Source organism: Anastrepha ludens, chromosome 6, assembly GCF_028408465.1.
Source record: "Anastrepha ludens isolate Willacy chromosome 6, idAnaLude1.1, whole genome shotgun sequence".
Taxonomy (NCBI): Eukaryota; Metazoa; Arthropoda; class Insecta; order Diptera; family Tephritidae; genus Anastrepha; species Anastrepha ludens.
The window spans coordinates 5,279,841-5,297,666 of NC_071502.1; the positions used below are offsets into that span (position 1 = coordinate 5,279,841).

Below are 17,826 nucleotides of genomic sequence, written 5' to 3' on the forward strand. Positions count from 1 at the left end.
AACCTGATTCGAACGAAGGCAGGACAGATGCACAGGAAGTGGTCCGCCGCCTCATCCTCCTCTTCACAAGCTGAGCAGAGCACACTGTCTGAGATGCCCAACCTTTCCATGTGCTTCGCCCACAGAAAGTGGCCCGTCATCAGACCAACCAGCCGTCTGCACTCCCCTCTGCTTAATGACAGAAGGGTTTGCGACAGTTGATCGGACATACTTTTGTTAAAACTACTTTTGTAGTGAGTAGTCAGTAAGAACAGGTGTTTATTGATTTCGGAAATTAAATAAATAAATGAAAACTTTTTCAATGTTTTAGCTAACAGTACTCTTAAAAATAAAATGCTTTCTTCGTATGCAAGATTCATCAATGGGCTCAAATAAATAAATAAACGTGAGCTCAGAAAAATTAAGGAAGCTAAATATGATAGTATTTTAGTAATTTCACCAGATAACAGTTTTGATTTTCCAGTCACATCAAAATGTATTGCTGATGTATTTCCTCACTTCGCCTCACTTCTTATACGCTTCGGTAGAAATCAAGCTATCGATCAAAGCAATCGAATTACTTTGCTAGCGAGCAGCCTGAACTCCAAAGCACACAAGAGTGCAGAGCGCATTAAACGACAGCCAACATTGGAAAGCACTTTTCAGTATTCACATAACCGTACATAATGCAAATCGAGCGGATGAGCAAGCAGCGCCTGGATAGAGTAGAGCGCGTGCACTCAAGCCACTGTGCATGTAGGAGTCTAAGTGCATGTTTTGCGGTGAGTTGCAATGGAACTTTTTAAGTTCAGCATCAACACACACACACACACACGATTACATTTGTAAAGAGTTTGTAAAGAGTTGGGTGTATCCTACTGGAGCTTAGCTGCTCGAATGGGATATTCATAATCCATCAAAATGGATTTTCTAATAAGATTTGTTTTCCTTTCTCTCGGCACCAACTTCGGGTTTATTTATTTACATACGAATATGTGAGTATGCACATACCAACCTGCTCATCAAATTGCGAATTCAAGTTTTATAAGTATGAATGGGTAGGCAAAGCTGGCGAAAGGGGTATGAGGACGCCATCTATTTGGGTACTAGGATATACATTTTCATGATGCTACACTTCCACAAATCGCTACGCTACAAGTACAAAACCTGCACAATCAGCCATTTAAGTGACTGGGTAGCGGTACCAACCTACTGTTGGCTACAAGGGATGCAAATTCATAAAAGAACCACATATATGTATACATGTGTATATGTTAGTGGATGGGAGCTACAATAAAATGTAAAATTTTGAGACCAAGCGCAAATATGAATGTTAAAAATAAATAAAATCAGAACGTCTTATGCGAAAAAGTGCACACAAAAGCGAGTAACTAAAGTATTCTCTTGAATTTTTAAAAAGAGAAAAATAAAAAAAGCACACTTGGTATGAATAATTTACTAGGAAAGGAAGAGTCTAGTTTAAGCTGGGGCATGCACATGCACATACATACATACATACAAACACTTTCAGTTTTTTTTCCCGTGTATTATTTACTTTCACATGCACATAATTCGACTTTGAACTGAATAAAAAAAAAATATTGTATTGTACAATATAATTAAAAACAAATATTAATTAAATCATTAGCCACTTAAGCCCTTCACATGCTCAACAGCGATAATCCCTGCTACACTCTTTTCCTTTTTTTCCTAGCAATCACTGCTATCTCTACTAATCCATACATACATACATATCTATATATATTTCCACTCACCATTAAAAGCTGCCTGCGCTTCGTTGATGTGAAAACTGCACACTGCCGAACCGATTAGCCCATTTGTGCTGGTCGTGAATGTCGCATAGAAACGCGTCTTATCCGTTGGCAACTGATAGACGGATTGTATTTCATTGAAGTAGAACGGGAACTCGCCTGATATGCTGCAGTTCAATCGCGCCTTCAGATATGTGGCCCAGTTGTGGGTGAGTAGATTTTTGCCGCCGATATCCTTTTTGCAAACGCGCGCAATACGCGAATAAACCGCTTTGCCACAGTTGATATACTCAACGGCAGTTTCGCGGAAAAAGAAGTACACATACTCGCCAATATCAAAGGAGCCGACGAAATTTGGTTCTGTGGGAGATGAAAAGAAAGTTGAAAAAATTATGTAACTATTGCTTATAATAAAAGAGATGTAAAAATATTGTTTGGGGAAAAATAAATCCATTATTTGGGCGTACTATTCAAAACTTTATTTAAGATGTTTCGAATTGTCTGAGTTGGGTCAAATATGCAACGTTTCATTGTATATTTTGTTTGTTTCTATAGAAGCCTTGGGCCCTTATTGGCGAAAAACTCCAGTAATCGATTTTCACAGTCTTCTCTTGATAGCAATTTCTTATCACTCAAAAAGTTTTGCAAAGACGAGAAAAAAGTTTGTAATCGCTTGGTGCCAGGTGCTGATTATATGGCGGATGCATTAAAACTTCCCAACCAAGCTCCGGGAATTTTTGGCGTGTCACTACAGACCTGTGAGGCCTTGGATTGACTTAATAGAGTACGACACCTCTTTTATTGGCCAATTCTGTCAGTTTGAGGTTAATCGCTACCTTCTAACGATCCAGTTTTTGACAGTAGAGATCTGAGTTTAGTGATTGGCTTTACTTTAGAGATCTGAATTTAGTGATTGGCCTTACGGAATCAACTCATAAACGATTCCTTTCAAATCCCACTAAATACACAGCAGATCCCTTCTGCCCATTAGTCTCTGTTTGGGTATCGTTTGAGCTGCTTCATCGCGCTATGACCACGATCATTTTCGCACAATAAATATTATCGTAGGTGACCCATTTCTCATCCCAAGTCACCTCCTGTTTAAGAAATGTGTCGATTTCTTTCCCTTTGGAAAAGGCTTCGCAGATGAGAATTTGATCCATCATGTTTTTTATGTGGCACCCCAACATCGAGCTGCTTTCTGAAAATTTTCTATTTGTTGACTTCCATTGTGAACACCTTTTAACTCACAATTGAATGAGACAAAAAAAAGCAAACAATTTTTTTTAGTTATTCAACAATTGACCAAAGGCGCTCGGGCGCTCCGGATAAAATAATCTTGTGCCTGTTGGAAGGGTTTTTTTTCAAAAACTTCAATTTTTTAACAATTAATTGTCGGTTTTTCTCTCGAAAATCTAAAAAATATTTCCTGAGTCCACCATATTGTTAATTTTAAAAACAAAGAGCTTTGGCACAAAATTATCTGTTAATAAAACTAATTGCTTTTGTCCGCTTGATTTTAGATGAATCTCCAAGGACTTGTGATGATCACCGCAAGGGACTTCTGGAGAAACGAGTTCCACACAAACAACGATAACTTTTACAAGTATTGAGTTGTTTTTTTGAAATTTCGCTAAAGTCGAATCGAAATACCTATAATATTATATATTAATGCAATGTTTTTATTTTTGTAAAATAAAGCAAATGACTAGAAAACAAAAATTATTGAAAATCATCATTTTTTCGAGCCTCTGACTACCCCTACCCCCTTAAAATCTAACCCTCTAAATCTAGTATCAATAGCTATTACTGCATTGCTGTAACCAAAACGCTGCAATATTGACGATCTTCAACGCGGAAGGGAAAAAGTCAGCAAGCGCCATCCATTACTGCTCTCTCATCAGTATTAAGGGGTAACACCACTCTACACGCGTAAAATAAACACGATTTTTAAAGAATTTTTTTGTGTAGAAAGAAAAGGAAAACAATCACTCTGATTTGGGAAGTTATTACATATATACTAAAATACAAAACTACAAAGTTTGATCGAAAAATTTTACAAAATGGCGGCATTGGAGACATTTCTGTAATGTGGTTTCTCTTGAAGGAGCTCCGCGGCACGCAGCACAGAGGGTGCAAATTTTAATCTGGAACAAGGAAATTTTTTTTTCTTAATCTAGATAAGAATAGCTAGAGAAACACGTAGGGGATTTAAAAAATATTTATTTTTGTGGAATTAGCAAGCATTTGAAGGAAAATACTCTATTTTGGGCTAAAAAAACGGCACTTAAATAATTATAACAATCGTTTAAATTAATCTATCGAAAATCCCCTACGCTCTTCTCTTAAGAAGGTTATTATACAGACGTAGTGAAAAACCTGATTAAAAATATTTAAAATTGTTTGAGTTATGCTGCGTGCCAATTTCAGAAAACGTGTTTTGAGAAAAACGCGTTTAAAGTTTGGAAATTTGGAGAAATCGTTAGGTAGCAGTCACTAACGCTTGGTTAAAAGCTTAAAATATTTATGAAATAAACTTCGGTAACGTATACAACTTTTTGTTCTGTATTTTAAAAGGTTCAACGAATTTTTTAAGCTTATAAAAAAAAAATCAATTTTTTGAAATTTCTACAGTGGTGTTACCCCTTAATGAAATATTAACCAATGATTCCAACAGCCAGTGAGGCAGAAAAGCAGTGAGTTTTTCAAAACAATCTTAGGATTTTCCCTACTACAAATTCTGCATCTTTTCGTGGCCATTCATTGAGCAAAAACTTAAACAATTTTTGTCTTGGAGATGCATAGCAAAATGTTGTGCTTAACAACTTGTCTCGATTTTTGGCCATGAAGCAGCATCTCGGGACACCATATTTCGCTGGTTTTCTATATTCAGTGCTGCGCAAATTTTAATTGTGAAGACAAATTAAAAATTAACTATTGACTAGTTGATTGAATTATAGGTACAGTGTTTCAAATCCGCACATTGTTTAAGCAAAACTCAATGAATATCAAAACTAAATACTCGAAATGTTTTTAAAAATATTGATTAAAAAGCTTGAAACTTTATGAAAGAATTTTTAATGCGGTTTTCTTTTCTTGTGCAATGCCTGACAGAAGGTTTTGGAATTCGAACACCACGCACACAATTTCCTTCCAGATGGATCCAAAATGACGGAAGGAGTAGGAGCGGCTGTCTTCTGCCCGTAGTTTGATCTCCAAAAGTCTTTCAGGCTGCCTAATCACTGCATCAAAGCTCAAGCTGATTTCTATGCTGTAACCAAAGCAGCTGAATTAGCATTGGAATTTGCTCCCCTCGACACTCGCACAAACATGTTCATGGATAGTCAAGCTGCTATTAAAACAATAATGGCTGTAATGACTAGCGTGCAACACTGTAGATCTAAAATTGATGACCTGTGCGAGAGTAAAGAGGTCACAATTCACCAGGGCGCAAGGATTCCAGAAGGCAGGCACCCACTTGCCTAGGATGAGTACATATATTCCTCACTCTCAGTTTTGAGAACTAGACATTGACTTAACTCTGGAAGCATAGTCTGTATGGGAAGCCTCGACCCCCCCCAGGATTGCCAAAATAATGCTACGAATTTGCAACACGAAAACAACCAACTTTATTTTATCACTCATAAGGATGCATTCCTTCCTGGATATTGGTTGGTGGAGTACTGCCAGGACATTTTCTCACTCTATATCACGCAGCTAAAATTGGTTCAGAACGCCCGCGTTTAAGTTATGCGAAGAAGAAAAGGGTACGTTAGAACACCTCCTCCTTTGCCACTATCCTGCTCTAAGCAGAACTCGTTACAAATGCTTGGGATCGGTATACTTTTCACCTCTGAAGGATAGAGCTGACAAACGTTTAAACTGTTTATTAAAACTCGCCAAGCCGTGTATGGCGAACTATGTTTAACACGACTCCAACAGCACTGGTAACACTACGGACCCTTGTGGTCTATGTGAGAGCTATTCAGCTCAGCCAGATATACTAAACTGAGCTTGTGCAAAATTTGAAACTTGGTTTTCGTAGGAGAATGAACTGCATTTTTCATAAAAAAATATACAATATTAAATGAGAAACAAATAAATTGTCAAAACTTGTCCATAAGTCTCAGCGCAACAATTTTTCAATGCAGTGTTAGTCAAAAATCGCTTAAAAATAGTGTATCCTCAGTTGCATTTAAAAATTTCCGCCTTTCATGCCGCCTTTCTATTCTTCTGCATATAAATTTATCCACATTATTGCTAACTAAATTCGCTTGAACGCCATTCACCGTTAAACTAATAAGATTTTGACCGTTCACATTTCATAAATGAGGCAAGGCTTCATGTTTGTAGGGAATAAGTTCTTCAGGTCTTCCCCTGCATGCCTTTCACGCCTCGCACTACAACGCGTCTTTCATTTTAATCTGCTGCAATACAAGTTTTAATTAATTTCCAAGCTGAACTGAAAAGACTTTAATTGTATTAGCAGCTTTAGAGTGCCTCCAAGTATGAGCACACAAGCGCCTACGAAATTGTTTCGGAAAAACAAGTAGGAGGAGTAATATGAAGGGAAGAAATGGGAGCGTGCGAAAGAGAACGAGCTGTGTTGGATGCGCGCCGTGGCACCTTTGCTTCAGCCGACTGCGTTTGTGGGCGAAAAGCAAAAAGAGCCGCATGAGGCGTACTGCCAGTCTCCTTAGCGTTACGAAAACTGTGATTTAATAAAATTTCTGCTTGGGTTTTTTGGCGGAGTGTACATGTTTTTCTTGTGTTCTTTGCCTTGTAATGCTTATAAATTTAATTAAGTGTTAATAATTTGGTTATGTTTTGCGGATCGAATAGGTGAAGGTGCAAGTCAGCGCGTGGTATACCTACAGCGTGAATAAAGGAGCTCCTCCCAGGGCTTGAATGTGTTGTTCCTTTCATAAGGAAAGTGTTATTCTGTAATTACACTGCTTCAATTTTTAATTCCGTAGAATCTTTCCATTATATTTTTTAATATTTTGGAATATGCTTAAAAATTTTTAATAGTCATAGAAAATGTTGGCGAACCACTGACTTAAAAAAGCAGCAGATTTTAATTGTTTAACATTTCAGTGCATGCAGAGAGGGCACTACCACTCGCCTCCCTCCTAACATAGTATGAAGATAGTAAGTATACTCCGCTCAATCTACAAACTGCCTGGTACAAGTAGCATTTTATTTACTCTCGATACTCTGCCAAAACTGGTAACTTTCGACACTAATTGGACTAGTATTGTTTTCTGCCTATAATGAACCAGTTAAAGAACTGTGGTCAAACGCCTGAATAGTTCGTTATTGTTGTTTTGAAGTAGATGCGTAGATTGACAATTGCGATACAGATAAATGTAGAGGTCTAACTACATCTGGTACCACTAAGATCTAATAGGCCTATATGATAGCTTTCAGCCAGCCGGATCAACCTGACCTGACTTAACCTATAATGAACGAAGTACTCTGTGGTTTCTACATTGATAATAAATAGCAGATAGGGAAGATATTCATCATGTGAAAACACAATTGTTTCAGTTTTTTTCCTATTAATGAAAATATTTCAGAATACTATTGGCCTTGATTGAGCTACTCCAGTTTACTCGAAATTAGCTTCTACATACTCTACTTCTATAACGAAAAACATTCTCATAATATTAAAGCTTTGCATATCACAAAAACAAACACAAAAACTCACACGTAACACCAAAATCTTTTTCCGCCTGAGCTGGTCGGGCATAGAGATTAAAGTGCAGTTATCTACATCGAGTAAATTGCCGTAATACTATTTGTTTTATTTCAGAAGGACTCCGAGGATGCTACTGTTTGCAGTACCATGGATATGGCGATCTCAGATAGTATTTTGATCTTCAAGGAAGCCAATCTTAGGCATTAGTGAGCCCGAAAGTAAACAGCAGTCGACTGTATGGGTGTTTCAAGATGAGCCAAATCCAACAAAAGTTGTTCGCGCACGAAGCACTTCCAAGCAAATGGTCGCCTGTTTTTTCGGAAAAACTGGACATGTCGCAACCGTACAACTAGAACAACGCAGAACAGTAAATTCTGAGTGGTACACAACCATTTGTTTGCCAGTTGTCTTCCAAGAAATTAGGAAAACCAATCGCCAAAGACGGATCACTCTTCACCAGGACAATGCGAGCTCTCACACATCGGCTCAAACAACTGCATTTTTGAGCACCCAAAACATCGAATTAATTGGTCATCCGCCGTATAGTCCTGACTTGGCACCGAATGACTTCTTTTTATTCCCGTACGTAAAAAACAAACTGAGAGGTCAACGTTTTTCGACACCTGAAGCAGCGGTTGCGGCATTCAGAATGCATGTTTTGGAGGTACCTCATTCAGAGTGGCAAAAGTGCTTCGACAATTGGTTCAAAAGCATGCAAAAGTGTATAGATCTTCATGGAGAATATTTTGAAAAACAATAAAGTGATTTTCGATGATTAAAATTTGTTTTTGTTCTCTAATCCCGACATATTTTTTTTGCACCTGCCTTTTGCACCCCTCGTATTTTGCACGAAAATGTATATTGTGAAGAGTCTGCATGTAAAGTATTGCGAAATGTTTGGAGAAAATGTAAATGGATATACATAACAGGCTGTTTTTTTAGCTACATGGGAACCATACGGTGAATGGCGAGCGCTATCGAGCTATGCTAACTGGTTTTTGCTTCCAAAAACTCCACTTGCCATACAGTGCAATCCATTTATTACAACATTCAATTCCATCATTTGCACCAGATTTGTTAGAAAAAATGTCTAAAATGGGACTCATCGAATGGACCATGCATATCATATTAAAAAAAATGAATACCATGCAATTATCTACCAGATTATAAAAAAAAAAGATTCATTCCAACAATATTTCTCTTGTCTATTATCACTTTAAGGGGGAACGCCACGGTGGGGGGTTAAAAATAGTCGATTTATGGGAATTTTTTTCTGTGAGTAGGAATATTCGAGGATCGGACAAAAGGAAATTTATTATATATATATTAAACTATGTCGATGTAAATTTTTATTAAAAAATATTGAAAATAACGTCATCTGGTGGCAGCGATATAGCAATGAATAATCATCTGAAATCAAAAACCCAAAAATTATATTAATCTACGCAATAGTGGCTATCGTTGTATGAATCCTTTTTTTTGACAAAATGATGGTGATTTGAATTTCGATGTGTGTTTTTCACCATTTTTTGATTTTCAACAGGCCCAAAAAAAATAGTTATTTTCAAAATTTTGAAAATCGGCTACGTACAACGATAGCTAATGCGATACCAAAAATTTTGAAGAAAATAAAATTAAAATCGGTTCATTAGTCTTCGAGAAATCGTTGCCATCGCACCAAAAAAAAAATCGTTTCGAGAAAAACGAGTTTGAAATAAAGCATCGTATCGTAAGCGCGACGGGGCCGTACCGACGGGCGCTCACTTAAGGAATAAAGTTTTTTTCACTTTAACAGTTTTACCACATTTTCTTGAGTAGTTCTACTAACAATTTATGTAAAAAAATCGATTTTTTTGAATTTTCACAGTGGCGTTCCCCTTAAGATCTCGAGGTCTTAAAAACACCCGATACAAGGTGGCTTAAAATTAATTACCTCATTATTCTTTGAATAACTTTTTTAATAAATAAAAAGGCAACTTATTTTCAGTGATGGAAATCTTTGTTTTGATCTTTACGGGCTCCTTTGATTTTCGGTTTGTACACTGAAGCTGTCTAGTCAAGTGTCAAATATGATTGATAGGGTGTGATAGGTGATTGATTTCGCGCCCCCTTGCATCAAAACACTTTCAAATTCTGCAACGTGCATTCCTTGATAGTTAATACTTTTTTTAAAGCTAGCTTTTTCTCCTTTCAAAGGCTCTCGTTACGCGGATTTTGCAAGATCCTCAAAGATATGCACTCAAGCTTATTTAACGGCCTTTGAAGGAAGGATTTCGCTTTCAGGTATAGAAGAAAGTCTGCTGTGCTCAAGTCGGAACTGTAAGGAAGAAGGTAGGGGCAGCGTCGCGACACCATTTTGCGTCAGGTTGCAAGTTATGAAGTTTATGGCGTCCCACTGTTCAGTCGCTCACTGCATTTCGATCTTGTACCGAGTCACCTGAAGAGGAAAGTGAACCAACCCCACAAGTACTAAAAATTCGAATTAATCTGAACAAATGCACGCAGGTGGCTGACGCATGGCTCAGATTGTTGTGCAGACTCACGCCCAGACTCACTTTATGTAAATTCAGTACTATTAGAAGAATACTTTTCGCTGGCCAACTCCCTACATTGTGCTTATGCCACTTGCCCCTTCATCCTCTTCGATATATTATTGCTTTCATAAGCTGGCTTTTATTTCGGTCCTTTGTGCAAAATCTCTGCGCTAAACAACAAATTTAATTATCGCCAGAAAACACCAAACTTATTAGATTTTCTTTAGAAGTCCTGTCTCAGGCGCTGAAATGAAAATTCCACTAAACTAATTTTCTTAGATAAATTTCACGACACTTTTTTTCGTTTGTTTCTAAATGAAAATTGAATATGAATTTTAAATTGCAAAATATTTCCCTTTTCTGTGCGCCGCTCTGTTTGTTATGGCGCTTTGTGCTTTGTTTTTTTGCTCGTCATATTCTTTGAAATTCGTTATGCAAATTTAATTTCTTTTGTTTTTAAGCCGATTTGACGCAAAGTGTCGAATGTTGCGATAATGTCTGCAAAGTTTTATATGATGACAAAATTGAATTTATTTTGCTGAAATTCTGAAGCATTGGTGCGAAAAATTTGTTTTGTTTTTTCCATTTTGTTTTAAGATAGTTTTGAAAGTTGAGTGTAGCCGGAATTCAAGAAACGGCGTTGGAATGTTGTGCGTAAAATTCAAGTAAGCAAAAGAAAACGAAATTATTTATTTCGCTACAATTTTTAGAATCTCAAAAAAAAGGTTGTTTAAGGAAATAAATTATCAACTTCTTTCCAATGAGGGAAGCTATATCTAGGGCTATACTTTTTGCACTTTTCAATTTCTTCAGTTTTCCTTTGTAATATATTATAATGTAAATGTTTTTTACTCACTATCCAACCACTTGGAGTCATATTTGAGTGTTCGCTTAAATTTATATTCCAACCGCTTCGCCGTGGTGTTATACAAATCCGTACGGAAGATGACAGTGTCCGCTTTCGTGAATTCCGCATTAGTGCCCGAGTACTGTAATACAAAGAGAGAAGAGAAACAGAAATTTACAAAGTTTGTATATTAGAAAAAATCATGGAAAAATAACATTAACGAAAGAGTCAAAAAAATTTCCGATTTGGAAGCAACATACAGGGTGCATACGGTAGTTGAGTGCATGCATATATGTATATGGCTATAACTTCACGAATCCATTGCTTTTCTTTTTGCTCTTTTTCAGATAAGACGTAGAAGACTACAACTTAACTCAAGCAGTACAGAGAAATGCAGTTATCTTCGCTCAAAGTACAAGTCACAGGGATTTAGAAATCTCTAATTTTCTTAAGTGCGCCCGTTCGTTCGTTCACAAACTTCGCCATAAATTACCATTGACAGATCTCAAATCTATCAAGTAGTCGAAAAGCAGTGAGTGCAGAATGGTAAATCAGAAATCAAAAAAACAAAAAAAAAAAAAAAACAATTAAAGAGGACACATCAACTCAAGCCGTTAGTTATTGGAAGCAGGAAAAGATCGAATTGTTGGCAGAATGTCTGCAACTTTCTGATTTTCTAATGATTTATTCCTGTTCCCATTCGTCAATATAAAATTCGTGATGACCTGAAAGGGCTGTTGAGACATTCAAAAATCGAGATGTTTACATACCTACACAAAGTGGAACAAATGTTTGGTACACAAAAGTCTTCAGATCTTCTAGGCGGATACTAAAAAAAACACTACAGTCGGTTTGTCTATAAAATATATGTACATTTATTAAGGATTTTACGGAGACTTTCGGAGTTACAGAGAGGTAAACACGTTTATTTACTTACAGGGCCCGGCAATCGAAGTGCGACCAATAGTTTAGTTTGGAAAATTACTTTCATTCAATTCAAAGTAAGAAACGTGTGAAAATAATACAAAATTCAGAATTAATTTACTTATGCTCGGTATGACCACCGTCTTGAGACCATCCAGAAACGAATCGCAAGCTGCCCGAATGTAACTGCAGGTATTTTGGCCCACCAGCGGACAATGGTTTTTTTCAGCGCCTTGAGACTGGTGAATCTCTTAGTTCGGACTTTGCTCCTCAAGACAATAATCAACCGGATTCACGTCTGGTGAATTTAAGAGCCATTGTGTGGACGTTATGAAGTTCTGAACGTTGCTTTTAGCCATTCTTGGTTCACTTTATGCTTTGTGAGACGGTGCCGAGTCCTGTTGAAACGTCCATGGTATGCCACCGAAATATTTGTTTGCCCACGGTTTCAAAGCAACCTCCAGAATACGCCCATCTGCGGTTACAGCGGCCCAACCATTACCTGTGGCGAGTGCTGCCTCCTGGTGGCCAATCGATGATTCAAATTCTCATATGAACGGTCGATCAAATAAACCCTATCGTTTTGGGAGTTTGCTCAATTTGAATTTTCTCGTCAGAAAACACAATGTTTGGAAATTGACCGCTTTCGGCCACGTGTAGCAACTCCTCCGCTCTCTCAAGTCTGACTTGTTGTTGCTTTGGTGTGAGATCATGCACCTTTTGAATCTTGTATGGCTTGACTTTGAGATCATTTTTCAGTATGCGGCGGGTGCTACGGTCAGATATTTTCAGTTCTTTCGCCTCTTGATTGTCACTTCGTCGGGGATTTCGCTCAAGTCGCTTCTTCACTTTTTGAACCATTTCACGTGGCGTGGTAATCTTTTGATGACCACCTCCATGAGGTTTAGCGATAAACAAAAACTTTATTTATTTTAAGGTGCTCGAGCTCTGGAACAATCGCTGGTTGTAATTCTCCAGCCAAATATATGTAATGCGATCTCACTACTACGTTTGAAATCCATTACTGATTTTCTTTTTTCGCATTACTCTCGGCAAAATGCTCCCGCGCGTTTTTAAACAATTCTCTGAACTGTCATTTAGCCAACTAACAGACAGCAGATGCCCGTGCATCAGATGAGCGACCTGTCTGAAGTTGGTTACACTTCGAGTGCCGGACCCTGTATTTAGACGTTGCTTCTAACTTAGCTTCTAAATAAAGTTTTTATTTTTAAATATTTAATGTTCTAAAACAAGTTGAACAAAATGTCTTAGTACAGAATAGTACATTTTTACAGTGAAAAATAGTTTTGAAAATTGCCGAAAGCTAACGATAATTTATGGCACTTCAAATTTTTTTTTCCCCTGTTCACTCCACTCGGGAGCATAGGGCCTCGACAAGTGCTTTGGTTTCGTTAATCTGTTTTTGTTTTTTGACAGAGTAGGTGATTAGCCTGCCGCTACCAGTCCTAAGTAGTGGGAGTACCCACCTGTCGTTGCTTAGGAACAAAGCCTTCCTCCTGCTTGGAGGAGCGCCATCTTTGTTTTACATTTTTCTGCCAGAAGGATCACACAGATGGTTGAGTACTTCGCTAAATTTCGTGTGTCTGCGCTATTACCGCGGTCGCCCGCTTCCTCTTGGTGGTGCCTCTGATGCAATGTGGGACTGTGTGTTTTTCTTTGTTTTTTTTTTTCCTTGTTTTAGCAGCCACAATGTGAATAATGCGCAGAGTATTGTGCGGGAGTAAGGATGGAAAGAATCAGTTTTTGGGGTTGAGGAATGCTTCGCTCAGCACGTAATATGGATGCCAACAATCTAGCCATAGATGATTTAGTTTTTGAAAGTGTAAATGAATTGAAATACTTAGGATTCGTTCTATCAGCTAGTAAAGACACATCAATTGCAATAAATGAAAGAATTAAATCTGCTTATAAGACGTATCTTCAAATATAAAATTGTTCAGATCAAAGGTTTTATCACGAATGCAGAAAATCAAGAAGTATAAATCTTTTATACGTCCGGTTCTTACTTATGGTGCTGAAATCTGGACGCTGAAAGCTAATGACATAAACCAGCTATTGCGATTTGAAAGATCCATAATGAGAATAAAAATCTACGGTCCTATTCGGCTTGAAAATGGCACGTACCGCATCCGTTATAACAATGAAATTAAAAACCTTATTGGTGGTGAAAATTTAATACGTTTTATTAAAGCGCAGCGGGTTAGATGGATTGACCACATCATAAGAATGACCAACGAACGAATCCAAAAAAGGATGTTTACTTTGCGTCCAATTGGAGGAAGAAAGAGAGGCCGACCAAGAAAGAGATGGCTTGATGGCGTAGAAGCAGACTTAAAAGCGATGAACGTTCGTAATTGGAGAAATGAGGCTCGAGACAGACTGAATTGGAAGAGGATTGTTGATGAAGCTATGGTCCACCACGGACTGTGAAACTAAGAGAGAGAGAGAGAGAGAGAGAGGTTGAGGAATGCAATTCAGGATTTTTTTTCTTTTTTTTTATAGAAAGAGGGAAAGTAGGTAAATTTGGAAAAGTGCGAGGACCGTGCTTTACGTGGGGTTACGTAGTGCACTTACGCTATACTACCGAGGCACTTGAAACTTGCACGAAACTAAAATTCAATAGAAAACCGCCTACCTAGAAAACTTTTACAAATTTGTATACGATTTTCAAATACAGGGTGGGCCATATAGCGTTTGATTTTTGAACCACCTATTTTTTTGAGAATGGTAACACAAATGACATGTCAAATGTGTTCATAATTTACTTAAAGGTTTGACATTTACGAAATGGGGACGCTATAGGCTTGAACAAAATTGGGAAATATTGAAAACCTATTTGCAAAGTGGTGAGTCTTCTTCTTCTTTTCTGATGAATCTCATTTTCACATCGGTGGCTACGTCAATAAGTAAAATTGTCAGATTTGGGGCTCAGAAAATCCACACGTTACTGTAGAGAAGCAAATGCATCCACAACGAGTCACTGGTTGGTGCGGTTTTTGGTCTGGCGGCATCATCGGGCCATTTTTTGTTTTTCGAAAATAAGCGAGGAGCCGCGGTTACAGTAAATGGCGAGCGTTACCGTGACATGCTCAACGAGTTTCGTTTCCAAAAATTGAAGAGGATGACATGGACGACATTTGGTTCCAACAGGACGGTGCAACTTGTCACACTGCCAAAGTTACACTCGAACTTTTGGCTACCGTTTTTGAAAACCGAATAATCAGCCGATATTCAGATATCAATTGGCCGCTTTGGAGCTGTGATTTAAGCCCGTTGCACTATTTTTTGCGGGGAGCCGTTAAGGACAAATGCTATGCTAGTTTTTTTTATAGCCGATTCAAAAAGCAAATTTTACATGGCCCACCCTATATATTGCACAAGGTTTGAAGCTTTAAGTTGTATGAGTTTTGTGCTACTATGAACTATACTTTTATAAGAAAAAAGTAGTAGGGTTACGAAATCATAGTGTTTCGGGTAAGTACATATACTTCAAATAAGAAGAGAAATGTGTTTTGTAATTTTGAATAAATTCCGTAAATACATTTAAAAGTATTACTTACCAAGCCAGGCAAACCACCAGGATTTCCTTCCTCCACATAGATAGCAGTTGAATTATCCAATGGATCGTAGGGACATTTCGCTATACCCAGACCAACGCCAATTACATATTCCGAACGAGGTAGGTGAGTAAGGTTGGACTGAAATGGGAAAAAATAACATTGATAGAATTCTACAATAATATATTTCTTTTTTTTTGTGAAGAGTTTGCAGTACAAAAGGAGACTACGTAATTCATATGTTTCCAGATATACTCTTAAGATCTATATTTAAATGCACTAAAACTGTGTGTCAATTGAATAAAAATGCGTTGTTATCGTTACTATTTTCAGCTGATTTCTATCAGCTGGAACGAACGCATACATCCATGCACATTTGTATAGGTATATACATATGTAAGTATGTACATGTGTGTGTTGAATAAGCGCTTACCTTCTGCTCAAATATGAACGAGACGTTATCAATAAAACGGTCCGCGGATGACATATGGCAAAAATAAATTTTTTGTTTTTTGGTAGGACTGTTATAAGCTTACATGGCAAATTTCAGCGTGACATGTCACATAGTTTGTTTTCTGTGCTACTGTAAACAAGTCAAGCTCGAGTGTGTTCTTCGAATTCTCTTTTATGACTTCAATTGTCTCAAAATGTTTTCCACGGAGCGGCAACTTGAGCTTGGGAAACAGGAAAAAGTCACATGGAGCCAAATCAGGCGAAAACGGTGCTTGCGGAACGATATTAACATTATTTTTGTTCAAATAATCGCGAACAAGACGTGATGTGTGAGCTGGTGCATTATCGTGATGCAAGAACCATGACTTGTTGTCCCACAATTCCTTCCTTTTAAGACGAATGTGCTCGAGCAAATGCTTTAAAACGTCTAAATAATATTCAGCGGTAACCGATTTTGCGATTTGTGCGATTTTCAAGCACAATTTCCTTTACTTTTCCGATGTTTTCGTCGTTTACTGCTGTTGCTGGACGACGTTCATGAGGCAAGTTTTCAACGGATGTACGGCCCTCTTTGAACGATTTGTACCACTGGAAAACACGTGCACGCGATAGAGCAGAGTCCCCATAGGTTGTCTGCAACATTTTTAAGGCGTCTGAAGCCGAAATTTTGTTGGAATAACAAAATTTGAAACAAATTCTTTGTTCAACTTGAATTTCCATCGAAGAACACACTCGAGCTTGACTTGTTTACAGTAGCACAGAAAACAAACTATATGACATATCACGCTGAAATTTGCCATGTAGGCTTATAACAGTCCTACCAAAAAACAAAAAATTTATTTTTGCCATATGTCATCCGCGGACTGTTTTATTGATAACGTCTCGTTCATATTTGAGCAGAAGGTATAGTAAAATGCTTTAGATTGAGATTATGTGAAAAACACAGCAAGTGGGTCGTAGCTAAGTATTTTCTTCCATATGCCAACAATGTTTTACTAAATATCTCTTTATTGCTGCGTGTGTGTGTTTAAAAGTATAAGAACTCACTTTGCAACCACCAAGAAAACACGTCGAACCAACATAAGAAAAAAAGTGCTTTTCACGTGAATCACTGCGGCAACTTCAATCTGTTGCCAGCTAAACGAAGCAAGAAAGTTGAATGGCAATGAAAGAAAGTAAGCGCTGTATTGGCACATAAATGAAAGGACGAACGGACAGACGGGCGAACAACTCCATTTAGTCAATAGCTGAAGAAAGGCTCTTCACTGGGGATGTGTGATTGCATACATACATACGAGTATATGTACGCAAGTATGTAATCCATGTCAGAATAAAGCCGCCGAGCTATAGAAAAACACACACGCACACACCTACCGAGAACAATGGCTCCATATGCTTCGAGTGTAACTTTTCTCTCCTCACCACTTCCTACTTCGCTGCGCCACTGTTGCATGCCCACTTCGCTTTGAAGCGCTTCACTCGCTTTTCTACTTTACTCTAAGCATTAGACGGCGCGCACTTTTGTATGATTATTTTCATATGTACATACAAACATATTTCGTATCATGCGTGTGAGGTATTGGTTTACCGTTTTGTATTTACTCCAATTGATACTTACATTGATGACATAATCCTTGGGATTGTGCGCATTTGTGCCGCAAACGTAAAGCCTCTCGCCGTTTTGCATTGATTGTATGACACGAATGTGATTCTTGCAATCGAAAATCTGAAAAGAAATAATAGAAATAAGTATTTAGTCAAATTGCAACAACGCATACATACATGCATAGGTATATTTGTATTTAAGAGACATTAAGCTAAGTGTTGAGCGAGAGAAAAAGGGAAACGCTGCAATATTTAATATTTTATTCCTTTCCTATTTTTCATTCAGTTTTTTACAGATGTCATTTAGCGCTACAAGACTGTTGCAGGCAGTAAATAAAAAAATGTGTGCACAAAAAAAAATTAAAAACAAAAATAAATAAAATGAAAAAAAAAAAAACAAATAATACAATGTGTGCGCTTGCAATCGAAGTCG

The 17,826-nt window shown here is 37.6% G+C and overlaps 1 protein-coding gene across 6 annotated transcripts in view; it reads right to left on the minus strand.

The window, feature by feature from the left end:
* The window catches only part of LOC128868755 (semaphorin-2A), a 219,877-nt gene that overhangs the window by 41,938 nt on the left and 160,113 nt on the right, over window positions 1–17,826 (minus strand). For all 6 annotated transcript variants that reach the window (XM_054111224.1, XM_054111221.1, XM_054111219.1 and 3 more), the window contains exons 7-10: window positions 17,407–17,514; window positions 15,339–15,476; window positions 10,843–10,975; window positions 1,755–2,111 (exon numbers count right to left, since the gene is read on the minus strand). In XM_054111224.1, the coding sequence (XP_053967199.1) occupies window positions 1,755–2,111; window positions 10,843–10,975; window positions 15,339–15,476; window positions 17,407–17,514 (736 nt within the window). The remainder of the gene's footprint in view (window positions 1–1,754; window positions 2,112–10,842; window positions 10,976–15,338; window positions 15,477–17,406; window positions 17,515–17,826) is intronic.